Source organism: Salvia splendens, chromosome 8, assembly GCF_004379255.2.
Source record: "Salvia splendens isolate huo1 chromosome 8, SspV2, whole genome shotgun sequence".
NCBI lineage: Eukaryota > Viridiplantae > Streptophyta > Magnoliopsida > Lamiales > Lamiaceae > Salvia > Salvia splendens.
In genome coordinates, this window is record NC_056039.1 from 2,242,689 (window position 1) to 2,266,808 (window position 24,120).

The window sequence follows — 24,120 nt, forward strand, 5'->3', positions numbered from 1 at the left end:
TTTGTTTTGTTTTGTATTTTTAATCTTAAAATATTACTAATGTCATTACTTACATAGATTACTCAAATGCCAAAATTTTACTGTAATTAATTTTTATAACTGCAATTAAATAGATAAATTTTTAATTTATTTTTATGTAATTTGTAAATTATTGACACTAATAATAAAATTTATATAATCAAAGTAAATAAAACATGCTACAAGTCACCTAATTTTATTGCTATAGAATTAATCTTTGTGGGGCTAAAATGGTCAAATCCTCCAAATATAATCGACACTTGGTACAACATATTCGGCATTTCAAACTACGAACACACAATTCACACACACTAACAAAGTCGAAGAGTTCACAGAGAAGGCGAAAACTGCATTTCGCGTGATTGAAGCTCATCAGGTTTCGCCGCAGCTGATTCCAATCGATTATAAATTTGATTCTCTTTAACAATTCGTGCATGCTGCTCCTGTAATTTTTCTTAAAACTGCGAATTGTTAAATTTTCTATTTACTTTTTGTTTAATTCCTCAATTGGATCGCAACTAAATTTCTCTCTTGTTCATGATTATACATTCTCAAGGAAAATTTCGCCGCATAAACCCTAAAGTTCAGCCTCTTTTTTCCGTTGGTAATTGAAATTTATCGCCTCCTAGAATGAAATGCTGCCTCTTTTCTTAATTAGGTATTTTAGATAAAACTGTTGTTAGTGACGCTGAATATAGTGTGAGCTTAACTCGATAATATTCAAGGCTGTTTGCGTCCTAAATTAGCACTTTGTGTTTGGGCATTTCAGTTGTTGTACATATGGATTATACATTTGTTGCCAAAACCTTTAATGTAAACTACACTTGCATCTCAATGGAAATGAAAATGTGGAAGGAAAGGAATAGAAGGAAATATAGCATATCTATGAGGATACTAAACCAATGCCTGCATTTTGCTTCTTCCATAGAACTCTCAAACAAGCTTATTGAGTAATCCAAATGACACTATCAAGAAGCTTGGTCTTGCTGCAAGCGTGACGATTTGGGGATTTTCAACTCGAGTGAAATGCAGTTAGGATCCTCATTCAACTTTAAATTGTTAGCTTTTAGGAGGATGCAGCTGTGGTACTATTACATTATTGCTCAAAGTTCTTCCTCGTTGTGGGAGCTTAGCGCGGCTGAAGATATTCTGTCGAGGCTTTGCTTTACTCAACCAAAATTTCTAAACCTAGGAACAAAAGTTCTTGGTGCTCCCTTTTTTTCTGAATATATGTATTCCTTTTGTTTAATGGACTAATCAGTTGTAGTTTAATCTTGCCTGCACACTACTCTATCCTTCTTCGTCTTCTTAAACCACAGTTTTCTTCAAATAGAAACATCACAGTTTTGACGACGCTCGCTTAGTCTTTCACTACTATGCTTTCATTTCCAGAAATGGTAGATAATTCTAAACTCATTTTTTATTCATGGTAGGTGGCACCAAAGGAAGATGTATCTCAAGTCGAATTTGTCATGGAATGTTTTGATTCCTGCTGAGAGCCTCGATGCAGGAGGTCTGATGCTTCAAAAAGCTATAATCACTCGCCTCATGGCTGATTTTGCAGCCAAGAAGGCTACCAAGGACCTCGGTTATTTCCTTGCATTGAGCACAGTGGGGAAGATTGGAGAGGGGAAGGTCCGGAAGCAGTCAGGTGATGTTATCTTTCCTGTAGATTTCAGCTGCATAACCTTCAAGGTACTGCCGGGTGAAATCTTGGAAGGCGTTGTCCACAAAATCCTAAAGCCGGGTGTGTTCCTGAGGTGTGGACCAGTCGAGACCATCTTTCTCTCCCACCAGAAAATGGATGACTACCAATTTGTGCCAGGGGAAAACCCCTACTTCATGAATGGTAAGTCCTCAAAGATCGAGAAGGGCGTGGTGCTGCGTTTCTTGGTGATTGGAGAGAAGTTTATCGAGATTGAGAAAGATTTTCGAGTTGTAGGCAGCCTCGAGGGAGACTACCTTGGGCCTGTTTCTTAGTAAGTCAAATGCAGGAAACTTGGTATGTTCTGACCTAAGACATGTTAGTGTATGCGAAGTTTGTGCAGTTTAGCATTTGATGATATGCTTAAGATTTTTTTGAACCTTAACTAATGACTAACTAGTCTTACATATGCAGTTTGGAACTCTGTTGATGGGAATATGTAGTATGGTCTCGTGTTTTATTTCTTGATTGTTTATGTCATGTCAAATTGCAAATCAATTTTTTTATGTCTATAGTTTCTATGTTAAAGTGATGAATTTTGATAACATGAGTATTTAGCCAACAATATACTCCTATCCATTGTTGATAGGGCTAATTACCTATGAAATTATTACTATGAAATTTTGGTCAATTTTTTATTTTACTAGATAGTACTCTCCCTCCGTCCCAATAAATATGAAACATTTAGTTTCCGGCACGAGATTTTATGCAGTGTTGTTTTGTGAGTTAATGAAGAGAGAGTAAAGTAAGAGAGATGGAAAAATAGAGAGAATTGTTGTTTCCATTTTAGAAAATGTTTCATTTTTAGTGGGACAACCTAAAAAAGAAAAACGTCTTATTTCTAATTGGACAGAGGGAGTACTTTTTAAAACTGGAACGATAAATCACATAGGTTAAATCGATGCTAAAATAGTATTCACATGTAAAAAATTTGGTGATGTCAATGAATAATGATAAATGTGTATTAACGTAATAACGTGGATGATTAAACGATTTTGTTTTAAACATAAGAAACTAAAAACATAAAAAATATAAATAAAAAATTGGTCAAATAAAACAATTGATAACTTTTGAAACTTAGCTTCGTTATTTAAATTTGAAAAATATAGGATGAACTCTACTTTAATCAAATTTCATAATTTTTTTTTTAGAATGAAGCCAATTAACAGTATAATGGTGAATCAAGAAGAAAGCAACAAGTTAACCACGTTTTATGTGCATATGGTGAAATGGGCAATTAAATCGTCAGTATTTGTAATATAAAGCGTTAAAACAACCCTGAAATATGTATTTCCGCGAAAGAAAACCCACGCTCTCTTCTACGCGCGTAGGATCTTTGGATTCTCTTTGTTTCTCTACATCCACTAGATATGCGGTTTCCTCCTTGCGCCTTTTTTTTTGGACTCACGCCTTGAATGTGTCGGTGGCACAAGATTTTTCTCAATTTTTTAGTACTATTTTTAAATGCAATTCTGATTTTTATGTATGTATCCACTTTAATTTAAAAGAGCTTTTTAAGTATACTGTTTTACATTTCGATGCATGTGAATAATGTGCACTAGGTGTGTGGACGAGAAATGCCTTATTTTAAAATATTTCTAAGAGTTTATAAATTGTAGAACAAGAGATTGTAAGTCATGAAAATTTTCAATTTCGGTTTTATAAGTCAATAGGAGAATTAGGGTATCCACTATGGAGTGGACGCGCGGGCGGCGGGCGGGCTATAGTGGCAAGGTTGTCCGCCCAGGGGTGGACGCGGCGGGCGTGGCGATGGGGGGCGGGGGCATAGCCGCGCCTATAGGCGCGGTGACCATAGTGGCGACATCCGCCGCGGCGCATGCGGCGCCAATTTCAATTTTTTTTTGTTTTTTTCTCTATAAATACCACTCCCCACCACCTATTTTTCACCATTTTCTCAAAATCCCTCCACTCACTATCTACACAACCACTCTCTAAAAAATGCACCAAGGAGACGACGAATCACCCGACTCTCAGGAATCGGGATATGGCGGATATGCGCCTCCGTCCCAGCCTTGGAGTTGGAATCAATCTCCCCCACTGTGGGCATCGAGTCCACCCCTTCCTCCATCTCAGGCGTGGTGGTCTTCTCCAACTCCGCCACCTTTACAACGGAATCTGAGTCGTTCCGCATTTGGAGATTACAGACCCAACCTAGACACGCTTCACCAGCCGCGTCCGGGTTCCCCTTTCCAAGCCAGCCAATCTCCGTTCACCGAGGCAGATCAAGACGCGTTTGATACTATGATGGGTCTGCTCAGTTCTGGCATCCCAGATACGCCGGCAGCACGGGTGGAAACGCCTGTTCCGACCCGAGGAGGTAGTGACGGTCGGGGCGGAGGCGGCAGTCGTGGCACTGGCCACGTCGGTGGGCGCACGGGCACGGGGCCGGCATTCCGAGTGGCGAGGGCAGTGGCACTGGCGGTAGCGGTGGCTCTGGTTCTGGGTCCAACCGGTGCAAGCCATACACCAAAGACGAGAGCATTGCCGTGGCAAAGGCTTGGGATGCTATCACTTCAGATCCCGTGGAGGGCACAAATCATGCCGAGGAGAGCTTTTGGAGGCGCGTCATGTTTGCATACGAGGAGTTCAAACCCGACGGTGCCGAGAGGCGCGACCCAGAACAGCTCCGGAAAAAGTGGGGTAGGATTCTCCATGCGACCAAGCGATTCGCGTCCATATACGAGAACAACCTTCGCCACGCTGAGTGGCCCCAGCGCAGCAGATGTTAAGAACCTGTCTGAGGGCCAATACCACACGGAGGGCTGGCTGAAGTTCACCTTGTGGGAAGAGTATCTTGTCCTCGCGGATTGTCCGAAATTCAGGTCGATCGTGGCGAACGAGGTGGGAACAGCTCCTGGGCCAAAGCGCACAAGGCACAACCTTGCCGGCGACTACAGCAGTGGAAGCGGCTCCCAAGAGTTCGAGCAGTCCGACGAATAAGTCAAAGAGCCAGCCGATATTCACACTAGGCGACGACGACCTGGGCCAACAGGCCTCTATCCGCAGCGCCAGAGGGGGTAGAAGGGCCTCCCGCCCAACGGTGCATCCAACAGCTCTCCCCAATTCCACAGCCCACGGTGCAACCCCACGAGGTATTGGCCAATACCATAGACGTGCAGTTGATGCAACAACTGCAAGACGTATGCAGGTCATACTCAGGGGAAACTGACCCGTACGTCAGGAACGTCTACAAGAGGCTCATCAATCGGATTGAGAGTCGACTGGGGTTGGTTGATAATGCGCCTGGGGATACCGCGGCCGACAGCATCGAGAGAGGAGGAAGAGGTGGAGAAGAAGAAGAGGAAGACGAGGAAGCCGACTCCGACACCGAGTAGACGGTGGCGGAGTTTTGTAGTTGTATTTTATTTTAATTATTAGTTGTATAATTTTACCGGTATGCAATACAACGAATATTCGGCCCTAATTACCTCGTATTCTAGTTATTTACACTGCAATTATTTAAATTACACTTGATTGAAACTAAAAATATTTAAAAATGAAAATTGATTATAAAATTTGGGGGCTATTGGAGGTGTCCACTATAGTGGCGGAAATAGAATTTTGGGGCTATGGACAACAAAATTGGGGCTATGGACAAAAACTGAGGCGAGGCTATTGGGCGTGTCCGCCTTATAGTTGACACTCTTATAAGTTAGAGCGAAAATCACCATTGGACAAAAATGTATATATTGAAAATACAAAGCGTACTAAAATAATCTTTTATAATTAAATTATGATTTATAAGATTTTGATAAGATAAATTAAGGAATTTATTTTATAATGATTGTATAAGTTGTTGATGCTTTTTTTAAAACTCCAGTTTGTAGTAGTATGATGTTTAGAAGGTTACTTTGCAAGAGGTGAGTTTTTTTTTTTTAATACATAGGAGTTCGAGATACATTCGGCAAGCGAACTAGCCTGCCACAGCCCCTCGTGGCTCGAATACTTTAGCTTCCCTCTGACGGGTTCGGGCGTGAACTAGCTAATGTTGGCTCGTAGACTGCACTCCCTCCGACGAGTTCAGCCCCGGTAGACTACCCGCCACCCTCAGACGCGTCCAGGCTCGAAAGCTTGCCAAGCCCCAAGGAAACAACCTTGAACAGGCCCACAGGAAAATTAATCCCAAAGTCGCGCCATCCAGGAGTCGAACTCAAGACCTCCAGGATGATGCCATATCCTTGCCACCCTTCTCAACCACTTGAGCTAGGGGGCTTGGATTTTGCAGGAGGTGAGGTTATAAGCTCGCAATTGAAACATAAAAATGAATATAATAATATTCAACATCGGTGTACACAAAGAACTTAATCCATTATATAAGCCTCATGAGTCTCTCCTCTTATCACCAATTGGTTTTAAAATAGAACTCATGGATTTCTATCATGGTATCAGAGCGGGTCGCCGACTGTGGGCCATATATAACTGACCAAACAGTGTATCTGGGCTGAAACCGAAAAAATGACCGACCCAGCAGTATAACTGGGCTGAAAATTTGGGCCAGTGGTCCAACCGATCGAAAAAAATTGGGCCGATTGTCCAATCGATCATAAAAAAAGTCCAACCCCTCCAAGATTCAAGATTCACCTTTAAGGGTTTGAGGGAGGGTGTTGGTAATTGAAACATAAAAATGAATATAATAATATCTCACATATGTGTACACAAAGAATGAGGCTAGAATGAGGGTGTTGGCAATTGAAACATAAAAATGAATATAATAATATCTCACATCTGTGTACACAAAGAATGATGCTAGAATGAGAGCCTCTCCTCTTATCACTAATTGATTTTAAGATGAAACCCATGAATTTCTATCCCTCAACAAAACTGTATCTTACAAATACTTATTTAGTGCGTATACTACTCTAATACATAGTACCCGTATAATAGTAGTAGTATATTTTTCGATCATTGGTTTCAGGGAACAAAAACAATTATTTAATGAAAGATGTAGCATTGGATTTTATTTTATTTGTCGCCTTCTTCACTCTAGTGTCAAGGCACAAATCAATTATTTATGTTTGCCAAACTATTGTTAGTTGTCAATAGCTGGAGACACGTAATTATTTGCATGGTTCCTATTTAAATGACTAATAACATGTTACTTCAAATTCACATTACGACTAACTGATTTGAACACTTAAAAAACTCATCATAAAGAAAGGAATAAAGGACGTATCTTAATCAATTATACGCGCTATAGTAATAAATAACTTATATATGACATTAAAAGTAATATTAAGGTGATTAACCTGCCCTGTCACGGATTAATTATCCACATTTATTAGCTAAATATAAAAAAAAATTAAATTGCCCAAAAATACATAAAATTTAGTTGAATTATGATTGCTACCACAACTTTGAAAATATAATATTAGTATTATTTTCGATATAATTTCACTAAAAATCCATCACGAAATAATTGATAACAAATTAAACTTTATAATTTTATAATTAATTTTAAAAATTATACTAAGAGTATGATTTTAGGTGTAACATGGAGATCCGAAATGGCAGTGAATAATTATGGAGTAATTAGTTAAATATCTGGATTGACGTTATACTCCTAGTATTTAGATTTAAAATTGGGCGAAAAAGATAAGATCCACGTGATTTAGAGAAACCAACAGCTCAGAGCATCCACAATCGTGCTCTTGCCAACGAGCACGGTTGTGGGTCCGACCCCACTTTTTTTTGCTTGCTCTTAGGCAAGAGCACAACACCCACAGCCGTGCTCTTCCGCAAGGACGAGCACAAGGGTCCCACCATTCTATTATTCAATTTGAATAAAAACATTTCCACAAAATTAAAATGCATTAAAAATATCCGGAATAATATTACACATTACAAATAAAAAAAATCACATAATTAAAATCCTAAAAATTAAAAATTATATAATTAAAATCCTAAAATTTAAAAAGTACGTAATTAAAATCCTAAAAATTAAAAATTACATAATTAAATTCATAAGTGACCGAATTTCGTCCAAATGGATGATGAATGTGTGTATTTATAGATGGTTTTGGGATTAATTTTTTTTTAAAATTTTCAAAAAAAATTAAAAAACGGTAATAAAACGGCTATATTTTTGGAAATCTGAAAATATATATTTTTTAAATTTTTGATATTATTTTTATTTTTTAAAAAAAGAAAAAAAGAAAATGTCAACGGCCAATAGAAACACGCCACCTCGCCCTGCTCGCTGGCACGGACGTGCTCTTAGCTAAAAGCACGTCCGTGCCAGCCGCAAGAGCGCAGCGGCGGACAAGCGTGTCCTTGCCAGCGGCAAGGACGGACGAAGAGCTTGTGCTCACCCTTGCAGATGCTCTTAGTGGCTTCAATGTGCAATAGCCACCGGCATATTATTATTTTATAAATACACTACTATTATAAAGAATAAAATATAATTGTTTCTCCTTTATTTAGTTATTTGAAGTTATAGAGTATTTAAACCATATCTTATGTATTTATAGTCTATATAACAGATTCAAATCAAATAATTATACTATAGAATAAAAAAATTAATTTTTTGATTGACATAAGAAAATCAAATTATGACTATTAATACCGATTAATGAGTTTCCAACCATTTATTATGTAATCTAAAATATCTTATAATTATCAAAACAATTTAAAAAAATTAAATTATTAATTTAATATAATACGATGTAATTTTGGTGTGTAATTAAGTCATCGTATCATCTCAATACTAAAATACATTAACTATTGCTGAACACAAATATTTTGGTAAATATTCCAATGGAAAAAATTTTAAATACCGAGTGCAAAATTACAAATATCTTAATTTACCAATTAATAACCTTCCACGTGGTAGCAAGCAAGAGCGAGTAGATTGAACGGAAATGAGTAGGCGAGTAACAATTAGACGTCTGCAAGCGAGTGGGGCCCTAGCGACTGGATACCTCTCCTCCCTCCTTTTTTTTCCAGCTTTAAATACATCCGCATTTTCTCCTCCAAATTTATCTCAATTCCCCAAATTTACGAATTCAGGGATTCCAATCCGAAAATGGCGACCGCAAGAGTAGATCTGGACGGCAATGCGATAAAGCCGACGACGATATGCATGATCGGCGCCGGCGGCTTCATCGGCTCGCATCTCTGCGAGTACTTGATGGAGAAGACGGCTCACAGGGTGCTCGCCGTCGACGTCTACAATGACAAGATCAAGCACCTCCTCGAGCCGACCTCGCAGTGGGGAGACCGCATCCAGTTCCACCGCCTCAACATTAAGAACGACTCGCGCCTCGAAGGCCTCATCCGCATGGCAGATCTCGTAATTTCCCTCGCTTCTCTTGCATTTTGTTCCAATTGCTAGGTTTGGTTCCGGATCTGAATTTTCTGGCTTCTTTGCTGCTTGCGTTGATTGAGTCTTTGCGTGGCGGATATTGATAAATCGTTTATTTTGTCCTGATTTGAAGTTCAGTAGATATTGCCTTGATTTCTGAATCTCTTGGATCTGCACTGGATATGTAATTTAAGCTTACGCTAACTAGTTTTTGCGGAGGTTTCTTACGATTTTATGCTGAATTACTGCTTAGTGGAATTTCTAGTTCCGTCTTGCTGTAGTGAACTAGCTACTTTGCGGAGTATTTTCTAGACTTCAGACTTTTGATATGGACATTTTCCTGTTTCAGACCATCAATCTTGCTGCTATATGCACTCCAGCTGATTATAACACGCGTCCACTTGATACAATTTACAGCAATTTCATCGATGCTCTGCCTGTGGTGAGTTTCTAGCTTTTTAATCTTCAGCTTGTAAGATGTTACGATTTGGTATGATTTGCTTGTTGATCAGTTTTTTAAGTTTTTCTGTCTCTTGTGCATATAGGTCAAATACTGTTCAGAAAACAACAAGCGTCTCATACATTTCTCCACTTGTGAAATTTATGGGAAAACCATTGGTGCTTTCTTGCCAAAAGATAGCCCACTACGGCAGGTAACGATTCCATTACTACTAGGTTCATCATAACAAGTCTCTATGGTTGATCTGAAGGGGTGCAGTAGAAGTATTTTTTCATGTATTTAGCTTGGTTGTGTCGCTCAATTGCTCATGTATTAGAGTAGGATATTGTGTTCCGGTTGCTAGACCTAGATTTTGTTTGGCCATTGCTGTAATCGTTTAATCTTTATCAGATTCCATAAGATTGGTTTCCTATCGAGGAATGATTATTTGCATTTGCTTTGATCTTGAGCTTTACCTTCCGAATATCATATATATTCTGTCAATAGTACTTTGTCTTTATCTCCTTGGAGGAAATGTGTATTTTTTACAAGAGCAAGTATGGTTTCTAAATTAGTCTAAAATCCGCCATCTTGCATCAGGATCCGAGTTATTTTCTGCTCAAGGAGGATGAATCCCCTTGCATTTTTGGCCCCATTGAGAAGCAGAGGTGGTCATATGCATGTGCCAAGCAGTTGATTGAGAGATTGATTTATGGTGAGTTAATGATGCATTCATTCATGCTTAGTCTGTCAATTCTCATGTGTGGACCTAACTCTATGTGCTTTACAGCTGAGGGTGCTGAGAACGGTCTTGAATTTACAATTGTGAGGCCCTTCAACTGGATTGGTCCCAGGATGGATTTCATTCCTGGTATTGATGGCCCCAGCGAAGGTGTTCCGAGAGTTCTTGCTTGCTTTAGCAATGTATGTATCTTTCATTTGTTGTTTGAGATGGTGGCCCTTTAGAATTACTAATCATGTCTTGTTTTATGTTCTAATCTTGTTTAATTTTGCAGAATCTCTTGAGGCGTGAACCACTGAAGCTTGTTGACGGGGGACAGTCACAGAGAACCTTCGTTTACATTAAGGATGCTATTGAGGCTGTTATTTTGATGATTGTATGTTCACTTTTATTTTATACTACAACATTTTGCTTCTATTTCTGTGTGCTATTTACTCCACATTACACTGTGGCTAAATGGTTGTCTTTTTTTATTCAGGAAAACCCAGCTAGGGCTAATGGCCATATTTTCAATGTGGGCAACCCGAACAACGAAGTTACAGTAAGGCAGCTTGCTGAAATGATGACTCAGGTAATATATGTGTATTAGAAGCGACTACACCTTTCATTCTTGGATTTCTGTTTGTGCTGGTCTGTAATTCAATACTCTTCAGGTTTACGCAAAGGTGAGCGGTGAATCCTCACTAGACACACCAACAGTAGATGTGAGTTCAAAAGAGTTTTATGGTGAAGGATATGATGACAGTGATAAGAGAATTCCAGACATGACTATCATCAACAAACAACTTGGTAATGAAATACTTTCTCTACCCCCCCCCCCCCCTCTTGTATATTCATGCTGGTAATAGTTATCACTCCCTTCTCTAACACTCTATATTGACTGCAAAATGATCAGGATGGAATCCGAAGACTTCGCTCTTCGACCTGCTGGAGTCGACCCTTACCTACCAACACAGGACGTATGCTGAGGCAGTGAAGAAGGCAACCTCAAAACCTGTGGCGAGTTAAGCACTAAATATAGTGCATTGGTTTCTGCTCTATTCTATGTGCTGTGCTCTCTGCATATTCATTTCTCTCTCAGACACAATATTCTTTCTTCGCCTCACAAGCCTATAGGCTACACGGTTGTAATGATCGTCGATATCTTGTATTTGTCTAATATCTTTTGACAAGTTTCCTTCACTAGATATAAACCTTACCTCCATTAAATTTTTGGCGAGGAAAAGTTTTAGAGGGGGTTGCTGTTAGTTACTTGTTGCTCTAGTTTGCCTTAAAGAGAGCCGGCTCATGTATTGTTTTGTTCTTAAACGATTTTAGTCTATCATTTCTCATTATTCTTTCCTTTATCTTGCCCTAAATGTTGTGGTTGATCATGTTAATTTGTTGTTGCTGTCCAAGATCATTTCATATAATACTGCCCATTAATTATCATGATATACCCACAGCTTAATTATTGGATTAGAGTTGGTTATGTTTTTCCAGTGGTTGGTTGCAGGAAGCAACTATAAATGATTTTCTCAACTTCTTTCAAAATCTTGATCCATCTTCATGTATAGTCGATAAACTATAGATATGGCTTATTAGGACTAGAAGCAAACTCGCACTTACGACTATGTGCCCGTCTCGGGTCGTAGATAATGCTGCATTTTCGGACGCTTCTTTATGGCTGTGAGGTAGAGATGCGAACGAATGAGCAGCAGTTGATAGTGCAGCGTTTTCCGGTGGTTTAGTGTCTTTACGGGCTGTGGTGAGGGAAGGATGAAAACGTAAATTGACACCTTAGTATCGAATACCTGTTTTTTGTTATCTTGGTTTCAGTTTTATCTACTTACTAAACTACAAAATGGTTTTTTGTTATTGAAACTTAATCTCGATTTTTTATCTAGGATTTCAATCTAGATGGTCTACTAAACGACCAAATCGTGCCAATGAACGCGTTGCCACTCAAGAGAGATCGTATTAAATGAAAGTAAATAACAACTGACTCTTCTACGACAGGTGAAATCCATGTCTCATTTTCTGACTCACTGTAACTATTAGTAGTAGTTATTTAGTAGTAGTACAATTAATTTTCATACAAGGAATACGATCATAGACATCACCCAGTTTCCTTGGGCACTGTGCTGCGATTTAGTCTTTCAAGATTGTCAACACTTTCAAGATTTGCTGTTTACACTTTCATCCAATTATATATTGACAATTGATATTACTATTATTTAAATGATTTGTATTTTGCACTTATGCTTCTGCAATGTAGAAAAATGATACTGCTACCATAAGAAATGTACCTTATGCTACATTTGTGGCAAACTCATTATAAGAATATGTTCCCTTCAATTTTTTCACATCAATTTTGCATAGATATCATGTTACTTTAACGCAATATATGATAACCGATTGAAGAAATTCAATAAAGTGGTATAGTTATAAGAAGTAATTATAGCTTATTTCAACTATTATTCGAAAGAAAAAAGTAAAAAGGAATTATTTTTTTCTTCTTCTTAAATTGATACTAACTTGAGATGGTATGCTCTAAACCCCACAAGTTAAGATACATTTATCCTGAATGTCTTTCGGTTGTCTTTTCCTCATAAATTTGGTTCATGGCATGTCTTTACACTAAAATTACAATTAATCTCACGATTATTTATCTCTTCTCAAATTATATTTTACTTTCAATTCTAAATAAATCTTATTTTTTCTGTTTCGCATTATTAGTATTATCTTATTTAATGAATCAAGGTGTCTTCTTATGGACCGTTCAGTTGCTATAATTATTTGTATGATTAAAGGTTGTATTGTTCTTAAAGCTTAGCCCGTAATAATGTACATACTACTATACCAAGATTAGATTGTACTAATTCATAATTTAACCATCTCATCTTCACAATCGTATAACTAATTTAATCAAAGATAAATTTTATTGTGACTTATCCCATATTGTATCTTCTATGCCACCATCATTACTAAATTGTGTGCCTGAAAATATACAGATGGCCACAGCCAAACCACCTCCATGATCTGGAAACACCCCTGTGTTTCTCTCCGATAATTGGGTGTCTTCTTCTTGGATACTCTCTCTCTCACACACACATACATACACAAATACACACAGTAGTGATGAAAAAGTGAGGAGAGCGGTGTGACAGAGTGGCACTCCATGCATTGCACACAGGTCTCACAAGACTCACAACCAAGAACCAACCATCACCACTTTAAATTTTTACTTACATCACCACTATAAATTCTTACTTGCATAACTATATCGTTACTTTATAGTCCTAGTAATTAATATACAGCTGAATACCAAGTGTCACGGTGAAACAAACATATTTCTAGTTTCTTAATATGATATTAGAACGTCCACATCGGAGAATACACCGTTGTCCGTCCGTCCGTGCCAGCGGCACAGCACCGCTATCCGCCGCTGGCACGACGCTGCTCTTAGCTAAGAGCACGTCCGTGCCAGCGAGCAGGGCGACGTGACGCGTTTCTATTGGTCGTTGACATTTTTTTTCTTTTAAAAAAAATAAAAAATAATACCAAAAATTTAAAAAATATATTTTTGGATTTCCAAAAATATACAGATTTTATTACCATTTTTTTAATTTTTTTTAAAAAAATTAATCCCAAAATCATCTATAAATACACACATTCATCATCCATTTGGGCAAAATTCGGCCATGAGTAGTGGGTTTTTTTAATTTTATGAATTTAATTATGTAATTTTTAATTTTTAGGATTTTAATTATGTAATTTTTAACTTTTTTGTAATTTGTAATATTATTTCGGTTATTTTTAATGCATTTTAATTTTATGGAAATGTTTTTATTTAAATTGAATAATAGAACGGTAGGATCCTTGAGCATGTCCTTGCGGAAGAGCACGGATGTGGGTGTTGTACTCTTGCTTAAGAGCAGAGAGTAAAAGTGGGTCCGGGCCCACATCCATGCTCGTTGGCAAGAGCACGGTTGTGGATGCTCTTACGTTTATCTGATTTTGGTTTGAATAATTTAGAAAACAAATATATGCATAATTTAAGATTTGCCATATCATAAGATTCATAACTATCATTATAAGATTACCATAATGAAAGAATTGGCATATATATAAAACCTAGCGCAAAAAAAAAGTCTATTTATTTGCAAAAATACTTTATTCTCATTGTATATATCATATTAGTAAAATTAGAAACAGGAAGATGAAATGAAAGTTTGCAATCGAAAAGAGTCAACTAGTCAGCCCATATCTCTTCGGTTGCATCATCAAAATTCGACACCAAACACAACAAGTCAAAAAAACTTTCCTAGCATGAAGCATCCATTATTCTCTCTTCGGCAAATACTCTAATTCTTGATTTAAAACCCCAAAAAAACCCATCTTTATTCCTCCCTGTTTTCCATAATCAACCACAAGAGCCTTCCTCGATTAAGATTTCACAGACACCTACATATCTCTCCCTCCTCCACGTGGATTTCACAACCCCTTCCAACCTTAAATTTCTCAACTTTTTTTTATTCCCTTTCACCCTTCATATATATTTTTTTGTTCTGGGATTCTTCTTCATCCCAAGTCGAAGATGAACTGCACCACTTCTTGAAAAAAAAATCTAATCTTTCGATGCAATGGCTGCAATTCTGCGGTTCCGGAAGCTCTGTTTTCTGGAGCCATCATCACCGTCATCATGTAATGAGCATAAAAAGCAAACCACAAAGAGGGATGAGAAAAAAATGAGGGAGAATTGTGATGCAGAAGAAGATGGATTGAGAAAGAAGGGTGTGAAGGAATGGAGGTGCATAGACTCTTGCTGTTGGATGATTGGATTGATGTGCACGGCGTGGTGGCTGCTGCTCTTCCTGCACCACTGCATGCCGGCGAGTTTGCCCGGTGCTGAGCCGCCGGGGGTGAGGCTGAGGCGGCAAGGCGTCGTGGCCCTGCACCCTGTGGTTCTGGTGCCCGGCATTGTCACCGGGGGACTCGAGCTGTGGGAGGGGAGGCCGTGCTCCGATGGCCTCTTCCGCCAGCGGCTTTGGGCCGGTAGCTTTGCTGAGATTTTCAAGAGGTTTGAGTGATATACTAGTCTCCATTGGCTCAATCATCAATGCTTTGTTGTATGTTTTTTTGGGGTTGATTGAGGTTGTGATTTGTTCAAAATTGAGCATTCTTGATTGATTTGTGTGTGTTTTAGTTGGTTGAGGTTGTGACTTGTGATTTTACTTCAAAATTGAGCATTCTTGATTGAATTGTGTGTGCTTTGGTTAGTTGCGGTTGTGACTGACTTCAAGTTGAGCATTCTTGATTGAACTGTAGTATGTGTTTAGTTGGTTGAGGTTGTGATTGATTTCAAGTTGTGCATTCTTGATTGAATTGTAGTTGGTTGAGGGTGTGATTGCCTTCAAGTTGAACATTCTTGATTACATTGTGTGTGTTTTAGTTGGTTGAGGTTGTGATTGTCTTCAAGTTGAGCATTCTTGATTGGATTGTAATAAGTGTTTTAGTTGGTTGAGGTTGTGATTGACTTCAAAATTGAGAACTCTTGCCTGAGTTGTATGTATTTTAGTTAGTTGAGGTTGTGATTATATTCAAGTTCAGAATTCTTGATTGAGTTGTATGCATTTTAGTTGTTTGATGTTGTGACTGTCTTCAAAAGTGAGCATTCTTGATTGAATTGTATGTATTGCAGATGTTTGAGGTTGTGATTGAATTTGTATGTATTGTAGTTGGTTGACAACTTGACATCAAATTGAGCTTTTTTTTGTTGGAATTCAGGCCAATGTGTTGGTTGGAGCACCTGTCCTTGGACAACGAAACAGGGCTAGACCCAGCCGGAATCCGGGTGCGAGCCTCTTCCGGGCTGGTCGCAGCCGATTATTTCGCTCCAGGTTACTTTGTTTGGGCCAATTTGATTGAGAATTTGGCTAGAATTGGGTATGAGGAGAAGAATATGCACATGGCTGCCTACGATTGGAGGTTATCCTTTCAAAATACAGAGGTACATTTTTGCATCAATTCTGATAAAATTGGCTAATGTCTGTAATTATATCAAGAACCTTTAATATCTTGGTGATTGATGAAGCAGGTGAGGGACCAAACTCTGAGTAGATTAAAGAGCAAAATCGAGCTTATGTATGTCTCAAACGGGTATAAAAAAGTGGTGGTCGTGCCACATTCTATGGGTGCCAACTATTTTCTCCACTTCATGAAGTGGGTCGAGTTGGCTGGAGGGGGTGGCCGAGGCTGGTGTGCCAAGCACATCAAGTCGATAATGAATATAGGTCCGGTGTTTCTAGGCGTTCCCAAAGCCGTTAGTAGCATATTGTCCGCAGAGAGCAAAGACGTTGCTTTTCTCAGGTATGCAAGCCTCTCGTTCGATCATTATTCTGAAATCGAACCATATTTTGATATGATCAAACTTTGTGCAGAGCTATGGCACCTGGTCTCTTGGATTCCGAGATTTTTCGACTTCAAGCTCTGGAACATGTCATGCGCGTATCGCGGACATGGGACTCGCTCGTCTCTTTGTTACCTAAAGGCGGAGAGGCTGTTTGGGGCAACTTGGATTGGTCTCCGGAGGAAGATCATGTATGTGATTGGGGGACGAGAAAGTATCAGCAGCAGTTGAAGACGAAGGGCAATGAAACTGATGGTCGGCACAGTTTTCAAGTACAAGAACCGACAAAATTTGGAAGGATCGTCTCCTTTGGCAAGACGGTACCTTCACCCGATGCTACATCTTCAAAGTCTAATGCATTGTGTGGAAAAGTTAAGACAGAATACGACGAGGTGAGCCAGGAAAAGATACAGAAGATTTCTGAAGAAAGAGTGTACACCGCAGACACTTTACTGGATCTTCTTCGATCCGTTGCACCAAAGATGATGAAGAGGGCTGAAGCTCACTTCTCACATGGCATAGCAGAAAATCTCAGTGATCCGAAATATAACCACTACAAGTACTGGTCGAATCCGCTCGAGACAGAGTAAGCACAGCTCCATTATTTAGCCTGTGACTATCAATTTCAACACACTGTCAATGCATAACTTCTTTTTCGATTACAGGTTACCTGAAGCTCCGGACATGGAGATTTACAGTTTATATGGGGTCGGGATTCCTACAGAGCGATCATACGTGTACAAGCTCTCACCCCAGGGAAAGTGCAGAAGTATACCTTTCCAAATCGACAGTTCTGCAGATGACAGCCACAATGGCTGTCTAAAGGGTGGGGTATACTTTGTCGATGGAGACGAAAGCGTACCAGTTTTGAGCGCCGGTTTCATGTGCGCCAAGGGATGGAAAGGGAAGACGCGGTTCAATCCCTCTGGAAGCGCTACCTACATACGAGAGTACAAACACATAGCACCTGCAAACTTGCTACATGGAAGGGGTCTGGAGAGTGGAGCACATGTCGACATTATGGGAAACGTTGCTTTGATCGAGGATGTGTTGAGCGTGGCTGCCGGTGCATCTGGAGTGGAGCTGGGAGGAGACAGGATCTATTCAGACATCATGAAGCTATCAGAGGAAATAAAGATTCACCTGTAACGGTGGATCGGAACGCAGCAGAAAGATCGAAAGGCACAATCTTGAAAGCCAAACAAGTGAGTGTTTGAAGCATCAAAAGAGAGTTGGGAGTAAAGGGAGAGTTAGATTACTAATTTTATTAGTTGAAGTCATCAGCTGTAGCCAATTGAATAAAGCTCTTTCCCAGTTAACATCAAGAAATGAAAATCACCCTTCCATTTTTGTTGATTTCACAGTAGAAGAAAGATGCTGAATTGCTTACAACTTCGAAATCCAACAAAACAGTATGTATAAATAATCTAGCAAAAGTGTACAGATGCAGTCTCATGACTCCATGTTTTGCCTCACGCGCGAGACGAGCCTCTGCAGAGGTGGCTCGGTGAGGGAGGCATCCTGCTCTCGGATCCTGGCCACGAAATCCATGGCCTCTTTGTACCTTTTAGCCTTACAGTAGCCATCTACAATGGTGTTATACGTTAGCTCATTCGGGTTGCAGTTATGCTGGATCATATAACTCATCACTTCGTCGACTTCTTGGAACAGCCCTCGCGACGAGAAGCCAGCTATGAAGGTGTTGTAGGTAACGATGCACGGCCTTATCCCCCTACTCGTCATCTCAGAGAAAACCCTCATCGCCTCCTCCATCAGCCCCTGCCTGCAGAAGCCCTTGATGACCGTGTTGTAAGACACGAGATCCGGCTTCCCTTCACCCTGCAGCAGCCCGTTGAGCACATCCTGAGCCTTCCAGCAGTCGCCAGACCTAGCATACATATCCATCAAGCTGTTGTAGGTGACAAGATCCGGCTGCAGCCCACTCTCCCGAATAAAATCCAGCATCTCATGAGCACGCTCGTGCATCTTGTTCCTCGAGAAGATGGACACCATGGAGTTCATCACCACCATATCGGGTCTGTAGCCCTTCTTCAACAACTCTTGAAACGCTCTCTCTGTTCCCGCGAGTGATTTGCACTTGAAATTTGCTAGAATCAGAGTTCTCAAAAGCATCCAGCTCGGATATATCCGACCTTCGTAGATATCCTTAGCGATCCTCTCGATTCCCCTCACATTCCCTCCTTTCGAGTAGCTGTGAAGCATCAGCGAATGTGTCGTCTCGTTAGGCCTAAAACCCTTACTCTTCATGTCTGCAATGATAGACTCCGCCCCCCTCCAGTCCCCTTTCCGAGCCAAGGCATTTAGAAGTGCATTATACGTCGTGATACATGGCGAAAACCCTGCCCTTATCATCTCGTCGTGCATCTTCTCAGCGTTGATCTCAGACCCGCACCTCCCATAAGCACTAATCAATGTATTGAAAGTGTCCCTGTCCGGCTCAAAACCACACTTCTTCATCTCATGGAATACGCGGCTCACATGCTTATGCATCCCCTTGGTACCACACATGGCAAGCATCGTGTTCCACGTTACACGATTTGGCGTGCACCCACTGGACTTCATATCACATATCACCTCCATCATCTCTTCCGCTCGCCCCTTCTTCCCCAGCATCCCAATAATGGAATTATAAGTACACACGTTGGGGACACAGCCCGACTCCTTCATCTGCTTGAAGAAACGCAGCGCTTTATCCTCCTTCCCCGCCTTGCCATAGGCATCAATGACAGTCGTATAAGTGACAGCATTCGGCATCACACCCTTACGCCTCATAGTGTCGATCAACGAAGCTCCCTCCTCAAGAAATCCGGCCCTCACATAAGCAGCCACAAGCTCGTTATAAGTCACCGAATCAGGAGGGCAATTGTTCTCCTCCATCTCCCTCAACACACTCAACGCCTCGTTGTAGATCCCCACCTTCCCGTAAACTTGAAGCAACGAGTTATACGTTACAGTCCCCGGCACATAGCCGTTTAACTTGAGCTCATCGAAGAAACCCTTCGCCTCCTCCAACAACCCCTCTCTGCCATAAGCAGATATCACAGTGCTGCAAGTGAACTCATCAAATTCAAGCCCCAAACTCTTCATCTCATCCAAAAGCCCCAAAATCTTATCCCAAGATCGCCCCTTTTTGCCGTAAACATCCAACATCACATTGTAAGTAACCAAAGTCGGACTCAAATCTCTCAGCTTCATGAAATCAAACAACGCTATTGCCTTCTCATATTTCCCACTGCGAGAATACGAATGTAAGATGGTCGTCCACGCTCGAACATGGAGCGCGAAATCCCTCACAGGAATAACATCAAACAGCTTCGATGCAACCGAATGCTGAGACTCTTTACCAAGAATTTTGACCATCAATTGGATAATCTGATTATCCAATCGATCACTGCTGCACGCGTCCAAATTGAGAACAACCCATTCAAACAGTAAAACAGCCCTCGCGCCATTCCCGGTGACATCCAAACCCTTCAGCAGACTAATCAAATCAACTTCTTGAAGCAATTCCGACTTGGCGGAATCGAAGAAGGAGCGCAGCTCGGAGACGGGGAGCTTCAGAATTGATTCGAGAAGCGACTTACAGTTTTGTGGGAGGAAATCGGCGTCGATTATAGCCCTGTGGCTGATGACCGGAATCGCAATAGAAGTGTCGGCATCTTTGAAGAAATGGGGCGGGAGGGAATCTTGGGTGCGGGAAGGGGAAGAAGCGAGGGAGGATTTGACAGGGTGGGAGACGTGGAGGAGGTGCTGGAGGAGGGAATCGAGAGGGAAAGAGTGGGAAGAGTGCTGCTGCTGCTGCTGCTGGAGAGGAGGGAGGGGGAGGGTGGAGGTGTTGAATTTGAGGCGGTGGGTGGGGGCGGGTTTGGTGGGGTGAATAGGGAATGTGGGGCGATTGGGGAAGACGGTTCCTTCCATGGAAATGGAGGTTTCGAGTTATGGCAAAGGCTGGAGTTTGGGAATTACATGGCGGAGAAGGTTATGATTGAATTGAAAGAGATAAGTGTTACGATCCGAGCTCGTAGCTTCCCTATATTAGCTCGCCACTGCCGAACTCAATGACTTCTTCGCGGTCTCCCTATCTTAGCTCGTCACTGCCGAACTCAGTGACTTCTTCTCGGTCTCCCTCTCTTAGTTCGTCACTGCCGAACTCAGCGATAATACGCAAAGCAACTCTTGAATGAACAATCGAGGATCGTATTATTGAATCAACAAGAAGTTTACACGATAGAAACAATCACACGAAGAGGAGGAACTAGATCCACGATCTAAGCTCCGATTTACAATTCAACACTATACTCGACATAACCGAAAGAAATAAGCAACTCCTCTACTTATACTCTTCATCTTAGCTCACTTAACTAACTAACATCCACGTGCTCGACTCTCATTGGCTGCAACACGTCATATCTCACGTGATGATTGCCAGCTGGCTTGAGTTAGTTACACAGCAACTAACTCCTACTTAACTCCCAACTTCCAACGACTTCCTTTATAGCTCGCTATCTTGTGTTGCATGCATTTTACGCATGAATGATCATGCATGCAACAATACCCCCGACTTAAGGTTCCTTGTCCTCAAGGAACCAAGGGAAACGCTCGGTGATCACGTCCGCGAATTCCCAAGAAGCATCGGCAGGGGATCTATCTTTCCAATGGATCAGCCATTTTGTAGCCGCTTGATTGTGTCGCTTCACCATTTTTCTATCCAGAATCGCTTGTGGTATAGCATCATTGATATGAGATGTAGATGGTAGATCTGAAATAGGCCCGAGAGGAGGTGCAGCGGGCTTCAGTAATGAAACATGAAAGACATCATGTATAGCAGCTGATGAGGGTAAATTCAGCTTATAAGCTACCTTCCCCATTCTATCCACGATCTGATATGGTCCAAAAAACTTAGCTTCGAACTTGTGGTGTTTGCCCCGAATAGATTTCTGCCTATAGTCTTGAAGCTTCAGCCAAACCCAATCACCAATCTGAAACTCTCTGTCAAAACGATGAAGATCAGCTTGTTTCTTCATTCTTGCTGCAGCTTTATCAATATTTTTCTTTAATATGACAATCATCTCCTCTCTATCTCTCAAAGCAATGTCTATAGCTTCAATATCTGAATCCCCAGGTAGGTATGGGACATGTAAAGGAGGTGGAAATCCATATAATGCTTCAAAGGGAGTCATCCGAATACTCGAGTGATAAGTAGTGTTGTACCAATATTCGGCTAATCCCAGCCATTGAACCCAAGAGTGTGGTTTCTCTCCCATAGAGCATCTCAAATAACATTGTAAACATCTATTAACAACCTCAGATTGTCCATCGGTCTCAGGGTGATAGGCTGTAGAATATAGCAATTCCACACCCAATAAAGTCATAAACTCCTTCCAGAAAGCTCCCACAAACACAGCACCTCGATCACTCACAATTTTAGCAGGCATGCCATGTAATTTGAAAACAAAATCCATGAATATTTCTGCTACTTTCTTGGCTGTAAAAGGATGGGACAAAGCCATAAAATGAGCATACTTACTCAACCGGTCTACCACCACAAATATAGTGTCTTTTCCATGCGAAGTAGGTAAAGCCTCTATGAAATCCATAGTGATATCAGTAAAAATTGCAGCAGGCATAGGCAGGGGTTGAAGTAATCCAGCCGGGGAAGTAGTGCTTGGTTTATATCTTTGGCAAGTCACACACATCCTCACAAATTCTTTAACATCCTTCATCATTTTAGGCCAATAACACAAGGCAGAGATCCTCTTGTAAGTTCCCAACACACCCGAATGGCCAGCTGTTGCAGACTCATGGAATATAGTTAGAATTTTGGCCTTCAAGAATACATCATTTCCAACTACAAGTCTGCCATTTCTCCTTAACTCACCATTTTTCCAGCTAAATTTAGGGTGAGAAGTAGTATCAGTCTGTTTTGCATTCAAAATTAATTGAATTTGTTGATCTGCTTTCCAAGATTCCTTAATCTGCTCAATTAATTCCAAGGGAATTATAAGAGAAGTTAGAGCAAATATCATAGATTCTGGCACCCTAGATAAGGCATCAGCCACTGCATTATCACATCCTTTCTTGTACCTTATCTCATAATCGAATTGCATAAGTTTTGTCATCCAAGCTTGTTGAGTTGGAGTTGTCAACTTCTGCTCAACCAAATATTTGAGGCTCTGATGATCAGTTAGGATTATAAACCTCCTACATTGCAGGTAGTAATACCATTTTTTTACTGCCATCAAGATAGCCAAGAGTTCTTTTTCATACACAGACAGGGCTTGATGTTTAGGAGTTAAGGCTTTGCTGATAAAAGCTATAGGATGTTTCTCCTGCATTAGTACAGCACCAATACCCACTCCAGATGCGTCTGTTTCAACTACAAACTCCTTGGAGAAATCGGGTAAAGCTAAAACTGGTGCAGATATCATAGCACTTTTTAATTTATCAAAAGCCTCTTGTGCTTCCTCAGGCCAACTAAATGCAGCACCTTTTGTCACCTCTATCAATGGTTTAGCAATGACTCCATAATTGTATACAAATCGCCTATAATATCCAGTTAAACCCAAGAAGCTTCTAACATGTTTAATCGTTTTTAGTCTTGGCCAATTCTTAACCGCTGCTATCTTGGCTTCATCAGTAGCAACACCATCAGCAGAAATGACATGTCCCAAGTATTCCACCCTTCTACACCCAAAACTACATTTAGACTTCTTAGCTAGAAGGCTGTGCTGCTTCATTAAGTTCATCACAGCCTTCAAGTGAAACTCATGGTCTTCCTTACTTTTGCTATAGATCAAGATGTCATCAAAGAAAACCAAAATAAATTTCCTCAAATGCTCTCTGAAGACAGAATTCATCAAGTTTTGAAAGGTGGCCGGAGCATTTGTTAATCCAAATGGCATCACTAAAAATTCATAGTGACCGGAGTGAGTTTTGAAGGCTGTTTTATGGATGTCCTCCAGCCTCATTCGAACTTGCCAATAGCCAGACCGTAGATCAATTTTAGAAAACCAAGTAGCCCCACCCAACTCATCCAAAAGCTCCTCAATAACCGGTATAGGATATTTATCCTTAACCGTGATAGCATTTAAAGCTCTATAATCCACACACATGCGCCATGATGAGTCCTTCTTCTTGACTAAAACAATAGGGCTAGCAAAGGAACTCTCACTATGCCTTATAACTCCAGATTTCAGCATTTCATCAATCATAGTTTCAATGATATCTTTCTGTTTGGAAGCATATTTATAGGGCCTTATGTTGACAGCATTAGACCCCTCTTTCAAAATGATTTTGTGATCTTGCTCCCTCGGTGGTGGTAATGAACTTGGCTCTGCAAATATGGCTTCATTCTCATCCAATATCAGTTTAAGTTCTGGCCATATTTCCTCTGTACTGATCTCATAACAGAAGGAAATTTCCTCTTCTATTGAAGGCATCAGCTGGCTGATCTTTCTTTCATTTTCATCTTTTTCTTGCAGGT

The 24,120-nt window shown here is 40.4% G+C and overlaps 4 protein-coding genes across 6 annotated transcripts; 3 read left to right on the forward strand and 1 right to left on the reverse strand.

Annotated features, from left to right (window-relative positions):
- Positions 1-295: 295 nt before the first annotated feature.
- Positions 296-2,183, forward strand: LOC121743227 (DNA-directed RNA polymerase V subunit 7-like). Of its 3 annotated transcripts, XM_042136465.1 has the most exons (3): positions 309-394; positions 947-1,049; positions 1,452-2,183. In XM_042136465.1, exons 2-3 carry the CDS (start codon positions 1,045-1,047, stop codon positions 1,996-1,998), a joined length of 552 nt encoding a protein of 183 aa, XP_041992399.1. In that variant the 5' UTR covers positions 309-394; positions 947-1,044; the 3' UTR covers positions 1,999-2,183. The 3 variants fall into 3 exon arrangements, with proteins under 3 accessions (XP_041992400.1, XP_041992399.1, XP_041992397.1); XM_042136466.1 differs by lacking the exon at positions 947-1,049 and having other exon boundaries at positions 296-394; XM_042136463.1 differs by lacking the exon at positions 947-1,049 and having other exon boundaries at positions 334-463.
- Positions 2,184-8,708: 6,525 nt separating this feature from the next.
- LOC121744433 (UDP-D-apiose/UDP-D-xylose synthase 2-like) lies at positions 8,709-11,566 on the forward strand. The gene is made up of 9 exons (XM_042137966.1): positions 8,709-9,032; positions 9,394-9,486; positions 9,590-9,697; positions 10,084-10,198; positions 10,274-10,407; positions 10,500-10,601; positions 10,704-10,796; positions 10,879-11,014; positions 11,121-11,566. The coding sequence occupies exons 1-9, from the start codon at positions 8,766-8,768 to the stop codon at positions 11,231-11,233; spliced, it is 1,161 nt and encodes a 386-aa protein (XP_041993900.1). The 5' UTR covers positions 8,709-8,765; the 3' UTR covers positions 11,234-11,566.
- Positions 11,567-14,408: 2,842 nt separating this feature from the next.
- Positions 14,409-17,784, forward strand: LOC121744432 (putative phospholipid:diacylglycerol acyltransferase 2). The gene is made up of 5 exons (XM_042137965.1): positions 14,409-15,287; positions 15,995-16,217; positions 16,305-16,576; positions 16,648-17,202; positions 17,282-17,784. Exons 1-5 carry the CDS (start codon positions 14,851-14,853, stop codon positions 17,763-17,765), a joined length of 1,971 nt encoding a protein of 656 aa, XP_041993899.1. The 5' UTR covers positions 14,409-14,850; the 3' UTR covers positions 17,766-17,784.
- Positions 17,785-17,945: 161 nt separating this feature from the next.
- Positions 17,946-20,749, reverse strand: LOC121744431 (pentatricopeptide repeat-containing protein At2g18940, chloroplastic-like). The gene has a single exon (XM_042137964.1). It carries the CDS (start codon positions 20,553-20,555, stop codon positions 18,069-18,071), a length of 2,487 nt encoding a protein of 828 aa, XP_041993898.1. The 5' UTR covers positions 20,556-20,749; the 3' UTR covers positions 17,946-18,068.
- Between the last annotated feature and the right edge of the window lie 3,371 nt (positions 20,750-24,120).